At 37.0% G+C, this 24,508-nt stretch overlaps 1 protein-coding gene across 6 annotated transcripts in view; it reads left to right on the top strand.

The window, feature by feature from the left end:
* Window positions 1-24,508, top strand: part of IFT88 (intraflagellar transport 88) — a 53,233-nt gene that overhangs the window by 25,272 nt on the left and 3,453 nt on the right. For 5 of the 6 annotated variants that reach the window (XM_074816053.1, XM_074816052.1, XM_074816051.1 and 2 more), the window contains 7 exons: window positions 328-436; window positions 1,789-1,939; window positions 3,092-3,207; window positions 7,807-7,859; window positions 9,686-9,751; window positions 11,530-11,636; window positions 17,265-17,325. In XM_074816053.1, coding sequence (XP_074672154.1) covers window positions 328-436; window positions 1,789-1,939; window positions 3,092-3,207; window positions 7,807-7,859; window positions 9,686-9,751; window positions 11,530-11,636; window positions 17,265-17,325 — 663 coding nt within the window. Of the gene's footprint in view, window positions 1-327; window positions 437-1,788; window positions 1,940-3,091; window positions 3,208-7,806; window positions 7,860-9,685; window positions 9,752-11,529; window positions 11,637-17,264; window positions 17,326-24,508 lie in introns of those variants that run through there. The other variant, XR_012622106.1, reaches the window with a different exon arrangement.

Raw genomic sequence — 24,508 nt, 5'->3', positions numbered from 1 at the left:
CTTAATAACGATATACCAATTTTAGCATTATTAAACCATCATGAGTCATTCCCCTCTAAAAACCCTTCTTTTCCCTCATTCATCTTGTTCAAAAAATGAGATTACATATGTTCTTGGTCTTTGATTAGATTCTTGTTCCTTGTGTTTATCAGTTTGGTTAAGTAATACTAGCTGGTAAGAATTATAAGCATGGCTCTCACGAATAGAGTCCATCAATGTCAAGGCAGGTATACTGCCTCTGATTACCATGTTCCTATTTAATTTTTCTTGGTTATTCTGTCAGTTAATATGCTGAATTAATCTTTTACTGTAACCTTTATTTTTTAGGTTTAACATACAAGAAGTTAAACAGAATAGATGAAGCTTTGGATTGTTTTCTGAAACTCCATGCAATCCTTCGAAATAGTGCCCAAGTCCTTCACCAGATAGCAAACATGTATCTTTTTCTGGATTATGATAAGGGATGGGGGTTTTAGTAAACTCATTTAATCTGAAATATGTGTTTCGATCATGACACGATGACTTAGAAACTTAATGTAGTGTTCATTATGATTAGGATGGTCATGCATAGAGTCATTCTCTGATGTTTGTGAAAACAAGAACAGAACTTACAATCTCCTCAGACATTTCCAGTGAAGCAAATGAAGAAATACATTAAGACTGTTCACATTCCGGGGAATACATTTACACTCAGTATTAAATTGTGTCCTGGAATATTTAAAATGCTGCTGTTTTAGGGTTTTTTTAATTAAAATAATGTGGCAGGTGTAAGCACAATTGAGTAAAACCTTTAAGAAAAAAATAATATAGTTAATGAAAGTGAAGTTCTGTTCTGAAAGCTGTTTTCACATTAGTTAGTGTATGTGTAAGAAAATAATTCTGTCCCAGCAGTGCAAAAGCTCAACAGATTGAAAAGCTGAGGAGGGGAGGAGTTATCTTCGTACATCACTAGTGATATTCTACACTGTGAATTTCTTTAACAATGCTTCTGAGGATGTGCAAACTGTAATAAAATTTTCTCCAATGCAGAACACATTCCATTTGCTGTACTACGCGTTTAAGAATAGTGAGGGTAATAAAAATATGGTTTAGTCAGTAAAATAAGTAACCTCCAAAAATACAAAAAGGCTGTGATCTCTATTCCTTGTGTAGCCCCTTTACAACAGCATAAATGGCCCTACAACTCCCAGTTCCCATCTGGGGCAGAATTTCTTTTCTCCACTGCAATGTGAAACTGCTTTCCACCAATACTCAAAAGCTTTTTCCATGAAGAGTAGGGAGCAGCAGAAACTGAAAAAACATGTTGGGCAGTAACTCCAGCTCACACTGCTGCAGAGGTCTGAGCTGTTGTGCCACTCAGGGGTGGCTGAGGAGGGGAGAGCACACTGCAGGCCTTATAACAGCTAAAACTGTCTCTGTTCTCTGGACCAGAATCATACACTGTGCTGTGCGTCTTAGACATACAGCAGAAAATCTCACTGCAGTCAAAAGTCTGTTCTTGAGGATAGGAGTTTTACCTAATCATTTACATTTACAGCGCAAAGTCCTGTTGAGCCCAAAGTATTAAGCCTCTGAATATTTCTCTTTATTCAGTGTAAGAAAAATACTTTGTGATAGGAATGAAATTATGAAAACAATGTGGGTTTTTTTTTAAAAAAAGAAAAAGTATCTCCACACTACAGTGACTGGCATATCTGTCCAGCATGTGGATTATGTTATGTAAAGTAGTGGGAATTCTGAGTAAATCAAAATATCATTGGAATCACTCCTTGACTAAAGAAAACTCAGATATGAGATCATGGAAGATCCCAGTCAAGCCATAGAGTGGCTCCTGCAGTTGATCAGTGTAGTACCAACTGATCCGCATGTACTTTCAAAGCTAGGGAAATTATATGATAATGAAGGTGATAAATCTCAAGCTTTTCATTATTACTATGAGGTACTTGTTCTTTATTGCTTTTCCAATGCACTTGGTCATAATTAAAGAAAATTTTGCCATAGGTTCCTATATCAAATTAACAATTGATTCATTTAAACTTTTAAAAATATCATCCAAAAAAGAAAATAAAAAAGATGTTTTGGGGGAGAGAGTTGATAAAATACTATTTTTGTAGTCTGATGCTAAGGAAGCACATAGCCTGTGTTTCCACATGGTATTTGACCTCAGACTTTCATTTTTTGTGTGGTCATTATTTACACTGACCCCTAACAATTTTAATTTAAAGTATAGTCTGAGACAAAATAAAAATTGATATAATAAATGTCATTTTAAAGGTGTGTAACATGATTGCATTGATTGGAAGTTATATCTGTATAAAGGATATGGAGATATATATATAATGTGTTTGGTTTTATATTTGTAAGTTTATATATATATATTTTAATGGTATAGATACACATTATGTATACAGTTGCCTAAAGATAGGCATCCTCTCTCATTTCAAAGCAGCTAGAGTACTGTCTGTAGTTTGTAGAGATTCTTCTGTTTTAGAAACAGGAATAAAACAGGAAGTTGCTTTGCTGCAATCTGAGAATTCGTTTTATCTGTGTAAAGCGAGGATGACCAAAGGCTGTGTTGCAATCTGAATACTAGTGGAGTTGTGCTTGATGATAATTTTGCTACCTATTTCAGTAGTAATTTCTAAAAAGCCAAAAATGCTGTTTATGTACATATGTATTTCATAGAAAATAATGCTTTTAGGTGAGTTTCCCAGCGGACTGATTTCAGTGTGGAATTGTACACATATTTGTTAACATTGTTTAATGTTTTAGGTAACTTATTCACATGTAGATGTGATCTAAGTAAACATTTTTGCTGTTGCAAACTATGTAAAATATTTCAAATAAGGCTAGATGGAAAATGTGACAGACTCATCTTGGGTAACTTCTAAAAAGCATTCTGTAATTAGAAAATTTGGCATGCCTTTTTTTTTTTTTCAGGATTACTTAGTATAGCACACTACTTCTATTCATATATTACATGTTTTTGGCATCTGGAGAATTAAACACTTGAGTAAGATATTCCAGAAGTAACATAAAGATGTTGTTTATCACTAAAATTGTGTTTCTTTCACCTTTCCTATTTTGTCAGTCATACCGGTATTTCCCTTCAAACATTGAGGTCATTGAATGGCTTGGAGCATATTACATTGACACCCAGTTTTGTGAAAAAGCCATTGAGTACTTTGAAAGAGCAGCACTTATCCTGTAAGTAATTATTATATTATGCCTACTCAAATATTTTGTGGTTAGATATCCATAAGTATACCTAGAGATAAATTAGTTGGATAACTTCAATACTGTAAGCAGATACCAGAGTTAAGAATATTTGGGATATTATTAGTTTCCTCAACTTTCTGTTCATTTACAGTGTGTTTTTGCTCTTATTGTGCAATTTCAGTGTTAAGTAAGATCCTCCCTTGGGCCCAAGGTAGTATCATAGAGTCATAGAATGGTTTGGGTTGGAAGGGACCTTAAAGATCATCTAGTTCCAACTCCCTGCCATGGGCAGGGACACCTTCCACTAGACCAGGTTGCTCAAAGCCCCATCCAACCTGGCCTTGAACACTTCCAGGGAGAGGGCAGCCACTGCTTCTCTGGGAAACCCATTCCAGTGTCTCACCACCTTCACAGGAAAGAATTTCTTCCTTCTATCTAATCTGAATCTATCTTCTTTCAGTTTAAAACTGTTATCTCTTGTCCTATTCCTACACTCCCTGATAAAGAGTCCCTCCCCATCTTTCCTGTAGTCCCCCTTAAGTACTGGAAGGCTGCAATAAGGTCTCCTCAGAGCCTTGTCTTCTCCAGGCTGAAAAACCCCAACTCTCTCAGCCTATCCTCATACGGAGGTGCTCCAGCCCCCTGATCATCTTCGTGACCTCCTCTGGACTCAAGCAGGTCCACATGTCGTTCCTATGTTGGGGACCCCAGAGCTGAACACAGTACTCCAGGTGAGGGTCTCACAAGAGCAGAGTAGAGGGGGAGAATCACCTCCCTTAACCTGCTGGCCACACTTCTCTTGATGCAGCCCAGGACACAGCTGGCTTTCTGGGCTGCAAGCAGACATTGCCAGCTCATATTCAGTTTTCCATCCACTGATACCCCCAAGTCCTTCTCCACAGGGCTGCTCTCAATCCATTCTCTGCCCAGCCTGTACTTGTGTATGGGATTGCCCCGACCCATGTGCCAGAACCTTGCACTTGGCCTTGTTGAACTTCATCAGGTTTGCATGAACCCACCTCTCAAGCTTGTCAAGGGCCCTCTGGATGGCACATCCCTTCCCTCCATCATGTCAACCGTGCCACACAGCTTGGTGTTGTCAGCAAACTTGCTGAGGGTGCACTCGATCCCACTGTCCATGTCACTGACGAAGATGTTAAACAGCACTGGTCCCAGGAGTGACCCCTGAGGAACGCCACTCGTCAGTGCTCTCCACTTGAACATTAAGTCATTGACCACAACACTCTGAGTGCGACCATCCAGCCAATTCCTTATCCACTGAGTGGTCCATCCATCAAATCCATGTCTCTCCAATTTAGAGACAAGGATGTCATGTGGGACAGTGTCAGATGTTTTGCACAAGTCCAGGTAGATGATGTCAGTTGCTTTTCCCTTATCCACCAACACTGTAACCCCGTCATAGGCAGCCACCAAATTTGTCAGGCATGATTTGCCCTCAGTGAAGTCATGTTGGCTGTCACCAGTCATCTCCTTATTTTCCGTGTGCCCTAGCATAGTTTCTGAGAGGATCTGCTCCATGATCTTGTTGGGCACAGAGGTGAGACTGGCTGGCCTGCAGTTCCCCAGGTCTTCCTTTTTTCCTTCTTTAAAAATGGGGGTTATGTTTCCCCTTTTCCGGTCAGTGGGAACTTCACCAGACTGCCACAACTTCTCAAATATGTTGAATAGTGGCTTAGCCACTTCATCTGCCAGTTCCCTGAGGACCCACAAATGCATCTCAGCAGGTCCCATGAACTTGTGCACCTTCAGGTTCCTTAGATGGTCATGAACCTGATCTTCTACAGTGGGCAGTTCTTCGTTTTCCCAGTCCCTGCCTTTGCCCTCTGTGTCTTGGGTGGTGTGGCTGGAGTACTTGCTGGTGAAGACTGAGGCAAAAAAGTATTAAGTATTAGCATCTCTTTTCTCCATCCTCTGCCATTAAACAGAGCTGTGAAGTGGGGAACAACTCTCCTAAGCCACCAAGACTTCCTTCTCTGTGGCTTATGTGAACTAATTCCTTTCCATTTTTTTATTGTGCAGGGATGATTTGATGGTTTAGATAGATGCATCTTTTAGCAGTTCTTGCTGCATTTACACTTTTCACATAACTTCTACTTCCATAAAAAGGATATTACAAATAAGGTATACAAGTAAGCAAAAATGTGCAGTGCAGAATTAGCAATGGTCAGTGAAAATAAGTTGACAGATCAAATTGATCCTGATAGAGGTATTTGAAATATAGTGAGTTCAGTTCAGCAACTTAATTGCTGAAATTGTTCTTTAGCAGAATGTGGTGCACTTAAGAAAGTATATAGGCCATATATTTTATTTTAAATCAGAAAGGAATTTTACCAGACAAATGGTTAATAAACAAAAATTTGGTCAACTTCAAATCTGTAATCCAGAGTTCAATCTGAATTCTAAAAAGACATGCATACGGTCTTTTTTATGTGGAAACAAATATTTATCTATATGTTTGTGAAGAATTTTGTGTTAATAGACTAACTAAAATTCAGGCAACTAAAATTGACTCCAACAAATGTGAATTTCTCTATTTTGTGTTTTGAGAAATCCATAAAAAATCAGGATAAACAAAACACAGTTATTGCTTGTCTTGCAATGATCTAAAACTTGACATTCTTTTTGTTCTGTGAATCTGAATGGCATGCATGAACAAGACAGCATGTAGATTAAAATTTGTACAGTATTATTCAAGAAAAGATTATCCTGCAAATAGGTTGTTAGGAGTTCAGTAAAAAAATACTAATTCTGGTTTTGAAAGGGCTTGAGTTAGAGTAGACATTAATTATAGAAGAGAAAATCTGAGGTTTGAATAAGTATTAAAAATTGAAACAAAAATAAATAGAAAAACATAGACTTCACCCAAATTGTGGTATAATTATAAGGAAATAGAGATGTAGATTAGATGAAAATACACAAGAGGCAGTTCACAGAAATCATAGTTCACAGGTTTGCCAGTATTCTTTTCAGTATAAATACTGGCCACCTTAAAAAATTGTATTTTAGTCAAGCTATGAGTTCACATATGCTGGCGTTCATGGCCTTCTTAGAAACTTTGGAAAGAAACAGCTGAAACTAAAAAGAATTATTTCATAATCTTGTTTTGGCAAAGATCTAAATATTTTATGCTTCATGTTGCACTCAGTCTGTGCATGAAACATGAAGTACGTGGATTGTAAAGTACTTACAAATAATTGGCATATGAAATTCTTCATTATTATTTGTAATTGTAATCTATCTGTAATATGGAGAAATTATTTCTCTGTGGGATGAGATTGTTAATAGTAGATAACAGAACATAGATGTTTCTGCATCTGGTATTAAAAATAGAGTCTAGATATGCTAATTGATAAATATGAATGTTGGATTACAAATTGCTAGTAATTGTAAATAAAGCTACATTTTAAAATTATAAGTTTATTTTAACTGTGACCAGCATTTTTTAGTTTAACACTGTTTACTGTATTCAGTGTTTTAATTACAATAATTAAATTTAAAATTTCATCCTAAGATAACGTGTTAGACAATGAATTGAGAAACAGTTTTTCATTATTTTACATTTTACCAGCATGCACAAATCTATCATTAATAGAAAGAGTTGTGCAGCTAATTCTGACTGCTGACAATTAGCCTCTCTAGAATTTTCATACTGAACTGCATAATAAACTTTATTATGGTGTCTGCTTGGCTGCCTTTATTGCTTTGCAGGAGACATATTCAGCTGAAACTAAAAAAGGTGAAGCAGCTGTCTTTCATAAGTTTTTTTGGCAATTACCAAGCAAACAGATTATATAGAGTTAAAAATGGCCTGTGTGTGACTGGAAGGAAAAACTGAAGTACAAAACTGTTCTGAAAATGTTAGCATACAGTGCATTTGCGATATGCTACTGTTGAATTGTAAGCCACATGGAAAAGTGCTTTAGCTTATAGAACATCCTTACACTGTTGACATGAAAATTTCCTAATTTTCACATTATCTTGATAAGAATGAGGAAAGAGTCCAGCAGTTTCACTGTACATGCTCAAACATCTCAGATATTTTCTCTGACCATATATATCATCATTATGTGCTAAAAAGAGAAGGACAGGTCGCAGCTAGGGCATCGAGGTGCTGACACAGAGGAGGAGCTGGAGTTCAACGCTGTAAGTGGGGAGTGTGCTTCCTGGCAGGGATCCCTTGGGTGTGCATGGGACCCTGCTGGTGGCACTTCCTCAGAATACAGTTTAGCACTTTGTTCTCCCCCATGGCGTAGTTCTGTACCTTAGACAAAGATTAGTGGTTCATGTGTCAGGTCTACTAATTGTATCTGGTACACAGAATCATGAGCAGGGGAAAGACTATAACATAGGACTATGAAGGAATGACACTGAGGCCTGAACACAGGAGCATGACGCAAGGGTAAACTGCGCGTGAACTGAGCAGGGTAAATTCTTCCGAGGAAGGCAATATGCTAGGTAAAAAACTTTTAAGAGTAGTTCAATAGTAGGTCTTCACAAATGCTATGCAGGTTATTTTGCTTATTCATTGTTTGGCAGCGTGCATAATTTTATTTTATTTATATGCAGACCAACACAAGTGAAGTGGCAGCTGATGGTTGCCAGTTGCTACAGGAGAAGCGGTAAGTTCTGTAATGTTTTTCGTAATTGGTTGGAGGTTAGAAACATTTTTTGTAATTATTTGGGGTTGTTCAGCCTAGAGAAGAGAAGCCTGGAGAAATATATGAAGGGAGCTTCTAAGAAAGATGGAGAGAGACTTTTTACCAGGGCCTGAAGTGACAGGACAAGGGGCAATGGTTTTAAAGTGAAAGAGGGTAGGTCTAGATTGGACAAGGGGAAGAAATTTTTTTAGGATGAGGGTGGTGAGACACTGGAACAGTTTGCCCAGAGAAGCAGTGGATGCCCCATCCCTGGAAGTGTTCAAGGTCAGGTTGAATATTTTAATTTTATTTTATTTCAATTATTAAATTGTTTTTATCTCAACCTACGAGTCTCCTTACTCTTACCCCTCCAAGTCTTTCCCCCATTCCCTGGGGGTGAGGGAGGGTGAGTGAGCAGCTGTGCGGTGTTTGGCTGCTGGCCGGGTTTAAACCATGACAACTGGTCCTAACGTTTGTTTGAAAAATCAGTTACATATTATTTTGTAAGGAATTTTCTGTGTATATGTAATAAAACATGACTTTTCTTTTAAGTCCAGGAAGTATGCCTTCACTGACTTATGCATGAAACACTCCTTGTGCTGTTAAATAAGTAAAATAGATAAGATAATACAGCATAAATGATCCGATAGAAGGTTTTTTTAATGTAATTATACTACCATCTGATCTAACATAAGTAATTAGATTTTAAAGTTGCTTAATTTCCATTCCTTTTCAACATTAAAATAGTATTTGCATTACTTAAACAAAAGACAGTCTTAACGTGCTGTATTTTCTTACCGGGAATATAACACGCCAATAAGTAAAATGGAAAGAGACTAATCTTTCTGGGTTTTTTCATCACCTAAAATGCATTCAAGACACTCGATGATGTAAATGATACTCTTTCTTGCTGTCCCATTTTGTCACTCTCTTTTATGCTTCTTTAGAACTTTGCAGAACAGACTTCCGTGATAAATAAGTGTGTTTTCTCACTCTGCTCAGTTATTTAATACAACAGTGAGAAAAGGAACGGGACTGAGGGAAGTCAGTGAATTAAGAACAGTCAGCACCACCCAAACCCAGACAGATTAACTGTTTTCCCAGCAAAGGAACACAACGGTTTGGGCTGCTTTTTAGATCATTTATGATTCATTGGCAAAATTCCCAGCTTCTCATGTTAATACATAGCAGGTCAGTTTGATCTCTACCTAAGGAAAATAAAAATAGAGATATCTCAACAAACTTTTTTGTCAGATATTTTACGGATATGAGGTTTTAGATTCACAGGGTCTATCAGTCCTTTCCATAATAATCAAGCTGAACCAAAATGGAAGGCAAAACTTTAAAGAATAATTACTTTGCTACCAGGTCTGGGCAAAGGAAAGACACACAATTAGTATTCTGATGGAAGGAAGGACAGGCAGAGCTCAGCTGTTACACATTTTTATTTGACCAATCCATACATTTGCAGCCTCAGATGAGCCCTGGTATGCTTGATACAGCTTGTCTAGTAGATGTGTCATAGGCCAGTGGAGTCCTAGAGACAGGTCAAAAAAGGGCAAAAATCAGGAAACTCCTCTTCATTAAGTGATGTAATTTACAGAGTAATTTGGACTGTTTTCAAATGCCCTTAATTTTTACTGTCAGTAATCAAAGAATGTTAAGCTTGGTTTTATCAAATTTGGTCTTACAATATTAAATCATGTACTCAAACTAAAAAGATGAAGTGATGTTAAACTGTATCATTTTCTCATCAGATATTCTTTTTTATGTTTGGATATGTGGATAGATGTTTGTTTTGTTTGCAGGTAACTACCAGAAAGCTTTAGAGAAATACAAAGTCATTCACAGAAAATTCCCAGAGAATGTTGAATGTAAGTTGTTTCATTGAGTGGTACAACTATTAAAAGAAATTTTATTACATTGAATGTGTGTGTTAGTAATAGATGATGTAAGTATTTTTCATAGGAAAATATTTTAATGAACTAACACTTTTATTCATGCTAATGCTGCATGTCTTCTGTGACAACACTAAAATGCAATTTAAGAAATCTTAGGGTAATGCTAAAGAAGAGAGATGAAAATAAAGTTTAACTGTAGCGGATTGGTTGTGTTCTTTCTCATACATACTTCCTAAATTTTATAACTATGCTACTTATTTAATCTTTCTTATGATAAAATATATGTATTTTTACTTCTAGTCCCTGCTAGTTGAAACTCCTGATGTAAGTTTCTAGATATGAGAAAATCTTATTTTTAAGTTTTACCAAAGCCAGGCCTTCCAAAAGGATGTAGAGGGTGAGAGATTTTGTTGTTGTTGGGTTTTCTGGTTGGTCAGTCAGTCTCTGGAAAATCCATAGAGAATTTCAAACTAAACTACAGGAAACATAACTTTGAAGAGTAAGACATTTTGCAGAATTGATCACACCTGTACTTTAAATGAAAAAGCCCTGTAGAAAATAGGGTTTGTCACTGGTTGTGAAAACATCCTCTGACATCCCATGCTGTGCCTCACTAATTCCAAAATAGGAGGAGGTTGCCCACAAGCTGACGCTTTTAAATACTGTGTGAGAAGAACGTTCACTTTATTTTAAAATAAAATTGTGTCATTCTGCTTTAACGTACTGCTTTTTTAAAGAGGAAGCATACAGCTCTGTTGTAATAGAGCAATTGAGTAGTATGACTCCTCAAAGTTATAAGCAAAATGTCATGTTCATATTGGTCACACATATTTCAGAGGGGTAGGGTATTTAGTAAACCTTTTAGAATGCTAATATTTTTCTGAATGTTGTTTCTACAAATAATGAAATGGAGGCAGGAGTTAAGACAATTTAACTGATTTGAAAGTTTTTTGCTGCTGAAACAGCGGTTCTTCACTCTTCCCTCCCCAGCCATGTGCTCACAACCATCTTCCTTATGTCATTCTGATGCTTGTATGATGCCTCAGTGAACAAGTTCAGCTCCCTAAACCAGCGGAAAACTAACTTAGCACCAAAAGAAAGTGACACATTTGTGAAAGCAGTCAGGAGAGTAGTGGATCTTGTCATGCTTGTTTCTATTTCAGAGCCAGTTCTTTCAAAGGGATGTTGACAAACACATAGGAATAGCAACAATGTTTTCAGAGTTTGGTATAGTGTCTCAGGAGACTGTTTTTAGGGGTTCTTTTGGTTCCATCCATTCCAGTTATAGTTGATCTTCATGTCTGGTTTGTTGGGTTTTTTAAATTTTATAAATACTAATCTTTAAAAAATCAACCACAGCAACAGGAAAAAACATTCTGATTCACTTGGCATTTGTAAAAATGTTTTCAACAAAATGCTATTGATAGTGGCTCGTTGGTAATAACTTAGTATCTTTATTATGCTTTCCAGTTTCCAAAATATTTTGAAAATGTCAAGAGTTCTGAGCCAGATGAGTTAGTATATCTTGTGTCTTCCATATATAAAAATGGTATTTGTATTATTCATGGATATAGACACTGCATCGCAGAAAATGTTGAATTATTTGCAAAATATCACAACTTGCATAGAGTCACCTTGTATTCACAGTTATTTGCATTGTTTGCCATTCCGTATGTCCAGTTTGTTAAAGTGCACTTGCAGTTTGACCTGCTTGTGAACCTTTTTTTAACAATGTTTTGTTTTTCAATTAGGCCTCCGATTTTTAGTTCGTCTCTGCACAGATATGGGGCTGAAAGAAGTCCAGGAATATACGACAAAGCTCAAGAAAGTGGAAAAATTAAAAGAAATAAGAGAGCAGGTAAGCTTGTTTGTTTCTGTGATTATACAGTATCCCTGCGTCATAGATGAAGCTAAAATAGTGTTTATTGTACTTCAAGATAAAATGTATATTAACTGCCTGGTTTAGAGAGGCTTGTGTTTTGCGTTTTTTTGGTTTTTAGCTTTAAATTACCTATCAGCCTTATATCTGTCTGATTTTCTATGATTTTAAATACTAGTGAAAGATGGGTTATGTGGATGTGATGGGAATGCTGGAGCCACCCACATAATTCAATGTCTCTGGAATGTCGTCTTTCCTACTTATTTGCCAGACTGTATAAAGTGTATTTATGAGCCAAGTAATTATGCAGCTATAGGGAGAGAAGGGGAGCCTAAGAATTTGTCCATGCAATAGAACTCCTTTTTGCTATATAGAAAGCTGCAACATTGACAGATTACATAGGTAGAAGTATATTATTCATGTTAGTGCCAATTTTTAAACTGAAAAAAAAAATTTCCATGGAAAAGCTACAGGCAGTGAAAGGTATGAGATCATAACTTGTGTTCTATTCAGAGGAGTGAATGCGTGTGTGTGTGTGTGTGTGTGCATGCGCGTCCATCATTTTCTTGCTATTTCTGTGATAAAGTTAAGATTTTAAAATTAAAATCAGCTTCCTGTTTGGAAAACATTATCCATACTGTTGAGCTGCAAAATGTTCAAGCTTGCTCTTCCTATCCAGGGAATTGCCTCAAAGCTACATAGTCATATTAGGACACCTTAAGTCTTACCTATTTTACTCTGCTCTTAGTAACACTTACTGACTCCCTTTTGATGTCAGATAATGTGTAAATGCATCCTTAGTTACTTCATTTTTACTTCCATTCCAGAGAGTCTGAGTATGCACATGTACACTAGGACATTTTAAAAATGAAACTCAAAAAGGGAAACACTGGTCAAAAGATTCCGAATTTATGCTACAACCTTACTTTGGGGGACTAGTTGAAGTATATTTGTTTGGACTTTCAGTAAATGTAAAATGTAAAGCAGATGGAAAAATGGACAAAACAAAGCAGTCCACAAATGTAGTGGGGCTAATACTTGTCCATGTCTCCACCATAATGGTATCAGTAAGCAGAACAGATGACCAGATATAATGTTCCTATTCTGCAAAACTCGTAATTACGAGATCTCTCTGAAGTGTGTTAAACAGGCTGTGCTTGGCTTCTGTGGAATATCAGTTCAGTGTTGGTGATGTACATACTTCTTTGCAATAACTTCCAATATCCAGTGCTTTACTTGGGAAAGCTCAGAGATTAAACCAGTTAAAACTGGATCATTTTATAGTTGGCGAGAGAGGCGGGGGGGTGGTTGTCCCTGGAGATGGAGAAGTTATCTATCTCCTTGTGTATAATTCCAGCATTTTTTACACTGAAGGTGTTAATTATGTACCATAGATCTGAAAATGCTGAGGATTCTAAGGAAAACACTTTTCCTTTAAGAAAGTTAATGCCTGAATATGTAAAATAAATAAATAAATAAAAAAAAACCAAAAAAACTGTCACATCTCTTTCTGTTTATTTCATGTTGGAAGCAGGAGCTTTCCAGAACACATTTCTGTACTTTCTGGGGGGAAGAGGCTACCAGTAAATATTTAAAAGATGAAATCATTACTAAGATTTTAGTAACACAGAAATTATGTTTAAATTATGTGGGGTTTTTTTTTCATTCTGACTACATTGTATTAAGGGACTTCATTGAGTAGTACCTGAATGACAGAGATATCAATGGAATCCAGTACAGATGCATGATAGCACAAATTACTGCATAGTTGTTTTAGACTGTTCAGACTTTAATAGTGATCATAATTCAGCCATGACAGGGAAAGCTCACTCTGTGTATTATATTTCAGTATTCCTGTTTTAAGAGTCTGGTGACTCTGTTCTGTCACAAAACTAACCTTTCAGAGCAGAATCATAGAATGGTTTGGGTTGGAAGGGACCTTAAAGACCATCTAGTTCCAACCCCCCTGCCATGGGCAGGGACACCTTCCACTAGACCAGGTTGCTCAAAGCCCCATCCAGCCTGGCCTTGAACACTTCCAGTGAGGAGGCAGCCACAGCTTCTCTGGGCAACCTGTTCCAGTGTCTCACCACAAGAGATATTTTTTTATGTCCAATGTAAGCCTACCCTCTTTCAGTTTAAAATCATTGCCCCTTGTCCCGTCACTACAGACCTTGGTAAAAAGTCTGTCCCCATCTTTCTTGTAACCCCCCTTTAAGTACTGATAAAATCTCCCCAGAGCCTTCTCTGCTCCAGGCTGAACAATCTCAACTCTCTCAGCCTGTCTTCACAGGAGAGGTGCTCCAGCCCTCAGATGAATTTTGTGGCCCTCCTCTGGACCTGCTCCAACAGGGCCATGTCTGTCTTGTATTGGAGACGCCACATCTGGATGCAGTACTCCAGGTGGGGTCTCATGAGAGCGGAGTAGAGGGGAGAATAAGGTATTTATGATGGCACTTCTAATCAGTCAAAGCTTTAAGGAGATCTGCCTAAATATTTGCCCAGAAAAGAAAACAGCCTTTTAAATTCAAATAAGCCTGATTCTATTGTAATTTAAACTAAGCCATTTTCTTTTAAACAAAACTGACATGCACTAGATTTAAAAAACAAAACAAAACAACACCCTAGCCTCCTGCCCCCTCAAAACCACCAACAACAATAGAAACAGCTTTCTAGTCAGCTCTGTCTGATCCCGCAGGTAAATGCATGCTTCCAGCCTTAGCTCAGTGAGATTCTGAATGGCAGCAAAATTCTGCCCCTGCGGTTCCTAGTACATTCTCTTCAGAACCTCTGAAGCCGATCAGTTGCTTTCTGCTCGTTCTTGCAGCAACTTGCCATGGAGGGACGTGCTCCCATCTCTGTCTTCTGGCTCTCTTGTCTGCCACACTCTGAAATCTCCCAAGTTCAGTGTCTCCTCAAGGAAAGGAACAACTTTTTCTGCCCCCCAAGGAACCCACTGACCCAGTTTTCTTTACATCTACAATGGTGTTGATTTTTAAGGAACAAAGACTCTAAGAAAAGATAGATGTTACAGAACACGCTGTGATTTAGTAGGCCACTGTCCTGTGTTAGAAGTTTAATATCTTTCAGTGACAGAATCTCAACATCAATGCTGTCTTGCAAACAATAGCCCTGCAGTTCTTTTTTGTTATTGGTATTACATCTGGGTTTCCTTCCCCTGGTTTTGGGTTTGGGGATTTTTTTTGTTTGCTTGGTTGGTTTGTGTGTGTGTGTTTTTCTTAGTCTTATGCCTACCATCTGGCTTTGGAAATTACTAGGTATTTTTGTCCTAAGAAATTCCTTCTGTCATCCATGAGCACATAGTCATAAACTATACTTTCAAGTTCTAAAATTACCAAATATTAATATTTCACCATCTAAGTTTCCAATAGGAACGCTGCTTTCAGTTAGCAACACCAAATATAGTTCAATTCCTGCTCCCAATTTCAGGCTAACCCATGATTTCTTGATTGCATACAGTAAAGAGAAAATAGATAAATGCTAGTGTAATATACCTACATTTCAAAGTCTGCACACATCCTGCAGAAATTTATCAAAATTTGCTATTCTGGCATTGTTTTTCCAGAATAAGTATATCCACATGGAGTTTGTACCAAAATAAATATTCTGGAGTACTTATTTCACTCAGTTCTCAAATACGGACAAGTTGTTAAATACTTCCAGCCAAGAATCTGGGAACATCTGTGGGGTTCATTCCCTGTAGAAATTCTTCTCCCCGCCTCTCACAGCATTGGATTTTTACTGTAACCTTCATATGTTGGTTTCGGGTTTTTTTGTTTTGTTTTTTTACTGCATTAATCTTCCTTTTTCATGTTGCAGTTTAAAAGACAGGTAATAGTGTAAAAGTTCACACAACCTTCTTGGCACTGATTTATGCACACATTACTATTTATTTCCGTTAAGTGAGCTTAATGACTGAAAATGAGGGACTGATTGGGTGTGGTGTGAAGCAGTGATGATAGGTGCAAACACTGGGGGGGACTTACTGCCTTTACCTTCAGGCATCTACATCTGGACTAATCATCCTAAATGTCTTTTGCAGTCATGGGAGAGAAATAGGCATTTTTAGGGTGGAAATCATTTGACCTATTTTAAATGTCTGCTTTTAGTATGGTATGACTTATAAACTACTCACTTGGAACTTTACAGGAATTAGTCATATGCTTAAGTTCTAGTACTTCTATAATATTTTGGGAGTGAAGTCCTAGGATGTAAATGCCATGAGGGCACTATCATATAGGGACCGCTTCCCTCTGGCAGACAGAAGCTCAGCTTCCACTGGCAGACCTGTCAGTCATTTAACATTTGGAGAGTCTGAACATGCTTCTTGAAAGACAGATATATGCTGCTTCACTGGACTGTGAATAAGATATTTAATCCAAAATTCAGAGAACATATTTTAGACCTGAGGATTTCCCAAAATAAATAAAAAGCATGAGAAATTCTGGTTTCAGACTGGATTGCTCCAAGACCATTCCTGGTTTCACGCTAGGCTTGCTGCTTTCCTGTCTGACTCCTGTGAGTTTTTATTTAAGGGCTCTTCCTTTTTCTGTTGGCATGAATCTTGAAAGTTCTTTCACTTCTGTGTCATTCCAACTTTGCCAGACTCTGTGATATTTTTTTGGTGAAAAATGAGTGAGGAAGCTACAGTAATTGACCTGAACACATGGTTAGATAGTGTGCACATGTGTTTTAATCAGATACTGAATTCATATTTTGAAATAAGATGCAGAGATTACTTTATTAATAGCTGAGTGCTCTAAACACCAAGTTTTTGTACCTACCCATCAAAAAGTCCTTCACTGAGATGTACCTTCTTGTAATTGTCAAGATATATGCAGGAGAAATTTGGCATTTTGCCAGGAGAAGCCAAGTCTGCCATGTGATACAGAGGTATTACTTTCATAAACTGTTAAAGTTTTCAAATAACACTAAAAAAAACACAGCTGGAAGATGTTTATGGTACCTTCCTCAGTGCAAGAGAGCTGATTTTTTTAAACACAGCTTTTAAAGTATTTACCTTCACCTTTATCTTGCATTTAACACTCAATAGCAAATTAAATTTTGCTGTGAAGTACTGTGCTGTGCCAAGTATTCAAAATTTAAGATCTATGGGGTGAATAGTTCTTTTTTATAGATTTCCCTACTTCCCCCCCTTGAATCTTTACAATAATAAAACGCTTGTGGGCTTTACAAGACGTTAATAGGCAGAGGCTACTTTGAACTCGTGCAAGGAGGGCTATGTTGCCTGTTTTTTCAGCTGTACTTTACAAAGATACATCTGAACTATTTTTATGCACATTCCTTGTATAAATTTTATCTGAAGAAAAATAATTTATTGAGACATTCTGTTTGAATTTCATAGAAGTTGTTTTATGTAAACATTGGGTTTAACACTGATTTTTAAGGACAACTTTGTGCATTGAAAAAACGAGGTTTATTAGTTACAGTATAGTAAGCCTAGTTTCATGTTCTTCTACTCTTTTATTAATAAGCAAAGTTGAGTTTTCAGCAATTATCTCTAATGTATATTACTAAATGGGGTTTTTGTTCTGTTCTTTTCAAACTTTTTTCACTGTTCTCTAGCGCATTAAATCTGGCAGAGATGGCAGTGCACGTAGCCGCAGAGAAGGAAACACTGGTGGTGGTAAGTACTTAATGCCTCTGCTTACATATCAGATTTGTCAGCATCCTAAAGAAAATAGTTTTTCTTAAAGTGTTTGTAAAACCACCTTACATTTCGAAATGCACACAAATATGCATTGAGTAATATGCAGTTACTTCACAAATCTTGTTTCATACTTCTTGATTATCTCATTGCTCTGTGAAACTTCAACTGGTATAGTAGCGTGGACTTGGTCTAAGATTTGTGCTTTATATACAGATCTCAGTGTATTCCTAAAGCTAAATTTCTACTTGTTTTCAGTATTGTGGACTTGAACATATTTATCCCATTAACTTTGGAATATTTACTATAAGGAATCATTTATTATAACAAAATAGAACATGTAAGCCGTGAAAAACAGGAGTTCATTGTGACTTTATTTAACATAGAGAAAAGGGAATTTTGTCCCCACAATCTAGTCTACTACATTAGGTGTTTGTTACAAGTTCAAGAGGCTATTTTGTGCAACCAGCTCCCTAATAAGGAGAAGACACCTGTACTGTCTTTAAGCTCCTTCTTCCTCTTTTCCCAGTATAGCCAAGTTGAAGTACTAGAGTTTTCCATAGAGGAAAGCTTGCTCTCTGACTTCTAAGTCTCTCTGCTCCTATAGATCTACAATGCTGACTTTCATACATGTAAAACTCTAGCAAAGTAAGTCTGGAAACTGACCTGCTTTGTCTTTTCTGCACTAGGTAGTCTGCATATTGCAGAGCTAATGATTTTTCCCTCCCATTATTAAATCTATGAAATGTTGGTAATGTTAAACCTAACTGTTCCCTGCTGCTGCTCTAAGGAAACTAGCAGACTTCAGGTTCCTTCAGCCACCTGGAAAAAAAATCCCTACGTTGACTCAAAAAGGAAATGGTTTCATTGTATTCTGCTTTTGGTTTATCTTAGTATCAGTGGGTCTCATAAAAAGATATCCCCTATAAACTCTTGCTGCTTCCCTTCCTTTTACAGAGAAATAATTTATGGATTTTTTTTTTTCTTATTTGGCAATTCTGTTTCTCCACCTACATAGCAGGCGCTACTACATTTATCCAATTCTGTAAAGTCAGAAAAGTCATGGAAATTACTAGTGTAATGTTAAAATGAACTTAGAATGCTGTTACATTTAGACTGCTCTCCTGGGTTCTCTAAGGGTTAAGAATGAGTGTTGGATGCTTAGAGAGATCTCATTCCTTTTTCAGCTCAGCAGTTTCACTAGAGAAGCTTTTAAATCATTTCTTGATATGTAGAAAAAACACCATTCACCTAGGATTGAATTTTACCTGCTCTGGGCCTCAGGCCAAAGTAATTCTTGGGGTGAAATTCCTTAGTTTGGTAACAGAGAGGGATGGAAACGTTTCTAGACTCTCCTTTGTTACATAAGCCCTATGATCAGGCAGCCAGCTGGGGGGTGCCAGCAACACAGCAGTGTGAGACAGCATCGGGACCTTTTTTCTGTCGTAAAGTGGAGATCCACTTTGGCTTATAATGAACAGAAATGAAGAGCAGCATTGGTAGCAGGCAAGCGTATTTACAGCTGTGCAAAACATTGCATCAGGCATGTAGAAAAATGGCACAAAGGGTCTATTTTCTTACAGCTACATTTTGTAATTATCACTACTCTCATTAGTGAAAAAGGAGTATGTTCTTGGGAGAGAGTGAGTCAGTAATTTAGCAAAAAAGGATATAAATAATGATCAAGCTGGAAAGATGCTAAGACAGTGTTAATCCCCCAAACTACCAGTTTGTCAATGATTCTTTTAAACACAGAAGTATCTATGGAAAGTTGTCTTTTTCTAAAAAAAAATTTAAAAATTAAAAATCCCTTCCCCTCCCCTCCAAAGTTGAACACATGAGGAACTTTGACTGCAGGCTCTAGTAATTCCAAGGCATTACTCTTTCCCCCCAGCATCAGAGTAACTGGAGAAGAGCAAATGCAGACATTTAGGATGCTAACATAAAGAGGATGAGAGGGTAAGCAGGGTCAGAATTGACCTGGAATTTGTCCTATCAATAATTCTTAGATTGTTGCTCAAGATATTATGTCAAATTCATGAAGGAATGGAAAAAACCAGTTTGGGAACAGGTCTGTGTAAAAGCATGTTTGAGAAGTCTCTGTTAAATTCAGTGCCAAAGATCCAACCTTTCTGGAAATGACTCAGCAAACAAGCAGAGGTACAAAGAAGGTTCTGTATTGAGCCTGGAGTTAACTTTCTGCTGGGATTCCTGATTAAAAGTTGTGGTGAGATGTACTACTTATGTATTTTTAGAAGGAGTCAAAGGCATTGCACATTTTTAAAGTAGTAATGTTCACTCTAGGGAACCTTATCAGTGAAGAAACCGCACACTCAAAGCAACAGATGTTAAAGTCTATGTAGCAGTTTGTCTACCTTTTACTGAGGATGACTGAGAGATTTTGTCCAATGTTTGGCATTATTCACCTGGGCTATGACTCTGTATTTTGCAGTTTAATAAATTTCTGTACATGGCCTGTGTGAAGATACATATGAAATATAAACATAGGTTATTTTACTTCAGAACCTTAGTACACTTTTGATAAACTAATGGCTTCAAAATAATAAAAGAAACATTTGTATACATTTTAAGATTAGTCTTTTCCAGTGGTGTGGCCAAGACCAAAATGGACCATTTTCCTACACTGTATGAGGGATTTGCCATTGTTACTGAACCCAGTGAAGCATGGAATCCTCCTTAGTTTAGTACTTATTAGCTAAATTAAAGTACTTACTAGCTAAATGAAGTGTGTATGCATTCCAAATATTTTAGGTATGAGGCATGTTTTACTTCTTTCCTCTTACCATCTCACTGTCCCCATACTTGCTGGCATTCTTAACAAATTTTTTTTTTCCCCCAAGTATTTTGTTCCTATATAGTTATTTATATTAGGAGTATTAATAATTCAGGCTTCCTTGTCTTAGAAAATATGATCTAAAATTGCTTTTGAAGAGAAAGTTAAGAGGAAAGAGAACTAGATCAGGAGAGTTTGTACTTCATAGGACACCTACTACTTGGCCAATATAAATTAAAACAGAAGGTGCATAAGATGCACCAAAGTATAATTTGAAGAGTATGATTAGTGTATGCATGGATGGTAGACAGAACAGAAAAAGGGAGACCAAGAAACCTGACATCTATATCAGTGTCAATTAAAGTCTGCTCTTGTCTCATGAAAAGGATAAGCATTAAATCTAAAATGCTTACCCAAAATTGAACACACTGTTCACTCTTATTATAAAGAGTGAAATTTTCTTCTCCCCACAATTATCAGATTTATGATTTTCAATCTTTTTGATTCATGTTGGAAGCAGATGACATTGGTACACTCCCCTAAAATTATTTTTTAATTTAAAAAGAGAAAGAAAAAAAGAAAAAAAAAACCCAAACCAAAAAACAACACAAAACCCTGGAGGGAGCTAATAGTACATCTGAGTTTAGGCAATTCTCAAAGATTTCCTTTCCAATAATCTTGTTTTCATACTCACTTTTTTGTGTTTTGCAGAGATGTGATAGTGACATCCAGAATTTGGAAGTTAGGACACTGTGGTTTTTACTACCCTAAGAGATTTTTACTATTAAATAGCATAAGGCCTTTCATAGATAAGGGAAAGCATGACTTTAAGGAATATATTACTGTAGCAGTGTTTACTTGGTGTCTGCATCTGCCCTGCTCTCTGAATGGGGAGTTTTGTACTGGATGAGAGGGGAGTTTTATACTGGATGAGAGGAGACATGCAGTCTCGGATAGGAGCCCAAAGCAGTGTTGAATTCAGAAGATGAAAGGCTGAGCACTTTGCGTTCTCCTTCTTACCTAAGCCTGTCCAGATGAATTTGGGATGGAAACCATGCGAGAATAATTTAAGTGTCTTTTCCCATTTTTATTTCACCTGTGACAATGCCAGTGGAGAAATGGGTTTGTCCATCCCAAACAAACAGCCCATATTCAAACACCCTTTACCAGCCCATAGGGATCTCCTCATACTATATGGAGGCACATTATAGATGTTAGGGCTATAATCATCCCAAATAATCTTGACTGTGATAAAGGCAAGAGATTCTTTTGTTACCCTGCAGCCAGAACTTCACGATCACTTACATTTTCTAGGCTTCTGTGCCTGTTGATTAATTACAAATTGTTGTGGGATAGTTCCATTGGCTGTGTGTGGAAAAAAAAAAAAGAGTTTTTTTTAAATAAACAGGGAAAATACCTGAATGAAGAAAACATCTTAATCTGTTTTCTGCATCTGAACTCAGCGAAGAAGTTAGCTGAACTGACACACCATAAACAATTTTCATTCGACCGAATTTCAAATCAAAATGAACTGCAGTGGACTTAAACATTGCATCTGCTTCCCATGCTGTTTCTTGGTTTTAATATAATATTCTGCCTTCTAACCAAAGCCCTCTCTTCTCTGAAGATGGTGTCTTCATTCCAAACATCACAGAGCTGCATTTAAACACATTCTGGATTTGGTGTATTTGTAGTCTTTAAACACATTAGCCCACTATGGACTTTGTTACATAAACATTTTACAGAGGAGGTAGAATACCAAATAACCTTACTCTTTGATATCTTTTCCTGATGAGTAGAATGGTACTAAAAATTCTAATTTATGTCCTTTGTGATATTGGAGGAATTTCTATTGCAGTAGTCTCCTCACTGTAACTGCAACTAGTGAGATTCCTTTTAAAAATAAATATAATGGATTTTTTGGATTGAAGTGATATACACACAGATATCTTGCTAAGTAGGAAGTACAAAAACACTTAAAAAGATTTAGAATCTTTTTTGTTAGATATCACTACTTAAAATAGGATTATTCCAAAATAGGATTACTTTTGCAGTATGTTGCTTTATTCCTTATTCTGCCATATAAAATTAACCATTTTTTAAAAGTTTTATACTTTGATTCTTTTTTTTCCTTCCAAATTGCATGTGGAGGAGTTAGTTCAAATTAGTTTTTGTAGGAAGTTGAAAAAATCTCAGTGAACAGAACATGTTATACTTGTAATACAATAATTTAAATATCCTAAATATAACATTGTGGGCATGACTTAAACAGATGAGAGGAAGGAATGCACTGTAAAAGATATCAGTGTGCAGAGTATATTATTTATGTCTTGATATGCATAGTTCCCAGTTAAAGCTATTGAACACAGCCTGTGAGGGGAAGATAATGTCAGCATGATAATCCAAGTCTCAGGTATAATCATTTTACAGATTAAATATATTTATAAATCAGATTTTTAAAATATATTGACCAGCTTTTCTCAATCAGTTACTGTTGCTTTTCAAACTGAAATCTGGAGCCATGTTCCTGCACTCAGTTTATGTGTATGCATCCACTTTATCAACGTAGAGTGAGTACACTGGGACTGGTCTCCATGTGAACTACAGTAATAACATACTTTATAAATAAAAGCACAAGAAGTAGATAAATAAGCAGCATGTATTAATTGCAGTGAAGGTTTCCTTAAATACAGAGAGCAATTTAGTTCAGCAGTGGTCTTCCATTACTCAAAAACTTTATTTAATTAGGAGCATGTGTTTGTACAGTTACTAGACTGATGCAGATAGAATAAATTTGTAGTTTGAGAAATGTCTACCTGTAGTCCTTTGATTGCAAGTGCAATCAGATGGATGTTAACAGTCATTAGTAGAGAAACACTATTTGTAGGGAAAAACTACAAAAAAAATTCTTATCCAGAGTTTTTATTATTATCCTTTGTGCCAATGTTAGCTTTGTTTTCTTCTGTGTATTACTTTAGTGAAAGTTAATTTCATTCCCATAATTCAAAACCTGGAATGTGTATAAAATCTTCTTCCTGTTTTGGTGGAGTGGGGGCAGGAAACGGTGTGTAGAAACTGTAAAACTCACCTCCCAAAAGTATGCATGTCTGTGATAAAATGCTTTAAAAACAATTCCTCCCCTGAAGTTCTCTTCACTATAGGATACCAAAATCCTGAAGTCTACATTGCAAGTTTATAGTCCTTAACATTGGCCAAATTGTGTATGTATGTATACTGAATAAAAACACATAGATGATTTATCTGCAAACAGAACTACAAAAAGTAATTTCAAGACGAGATTTAAACTTCTGGCAGATCATGTTATATGGTCAGCGGAATTTTTAATAGCTGCCATATTGGCAGCCAGATCCATGGCAGAGTGTCAAGAAAAGCCTTACCCCAAATGGCTCAGCGACTAGGACACTCCTCCTGAAAGATGGAAGGAAGGCATTGACCTCTCACTTCCTGAGGTGCTGCCTGACATCTCTGTGTAAGGTAGATGGTGGCAACCACCTCGTACTCTCTTCCAGATGTACTTTAAAATGAAAGATGCTTTTCTTCCACATTTTTAGGTATGCTCAGAGCATAGTGCAGTCCATGGAGAACTGACATGGTTTGGCATATTAGCTTAATTTAAACTAACTGTGGACTGCTACCAGAAGAGATGTTAACCTTCCCCTCACTCCTACTGTAGATATAATAGTCATATAGAGGTAAGGTGAGCTGCGTTACTCTGCTGATCCACTTGAGAAAAAGTTTTCATTAGATGAGTTTTAAATGTATCAGTAACCTGCTCCAGCGCAGCGTGCTACCACTTGACAGCATGTGGAGCGGGTGTGATTCAGGGCAGAAAGGAAAGGGTGCTTCTTTCTGTGGCAAGGTGGGACTAGATCGGTAGGTTCAGGGTAAATGGAAGGTGGAACTCCTTAACTCAGGTTATTTCGGACGCAAAAATTTTAAAGGGCGCTCAAGGGAAGACTGAACAAGTTCCTGGAGAATAAATCAATCCATTATTAAATATGAAGAGCTGCCCCCTTTCCCCAAACACATGCTTGATTTACAGATTTTTGGAGGCTAGGAAGTTATTAATGGAGAGCTACTGTATATGCTTGCTCTACTTATGATGCTCTTCCCTAAGCATCTTGTTGTTCTTTTGTATGAGCTGTAAGCCTGTTTAGATACATAATTTAATCTAGTAAAGCATCCATATGCTCTTACTGCTTAAGTATTAAGAGGACACTGTGCCCATAGATACTTACTCCTCATAGTTTTTTCCAGTGTGCATTTAGTCAAAGTGGGATGTACTGATCAAATAACTTGCTGCTTCTGGAAAGAACAGTCCAGCCCCTCTCAGCACTTCTTTTCTTT

This window comes from Strix aluco, chromosome 2 (genome assembly GCF_031877795.1).
Source record: "Strix aluco isolate bStrAlu1 chromosome 2, bStrAlu1.hap1, whole genome shotgun sequence".
In the NCBI taxonomy this organism is placed as follows: domain Eukaryota; kingdom Metazoa; phylum Chordata; class Aves; order Strigiformes; family Strigidae; genus Strix; species Strix aluco.
Note: the sequence above shows the minus strand (reverse complement) of the source record. Positions and strands in the feature narration are given on the sequence as shown.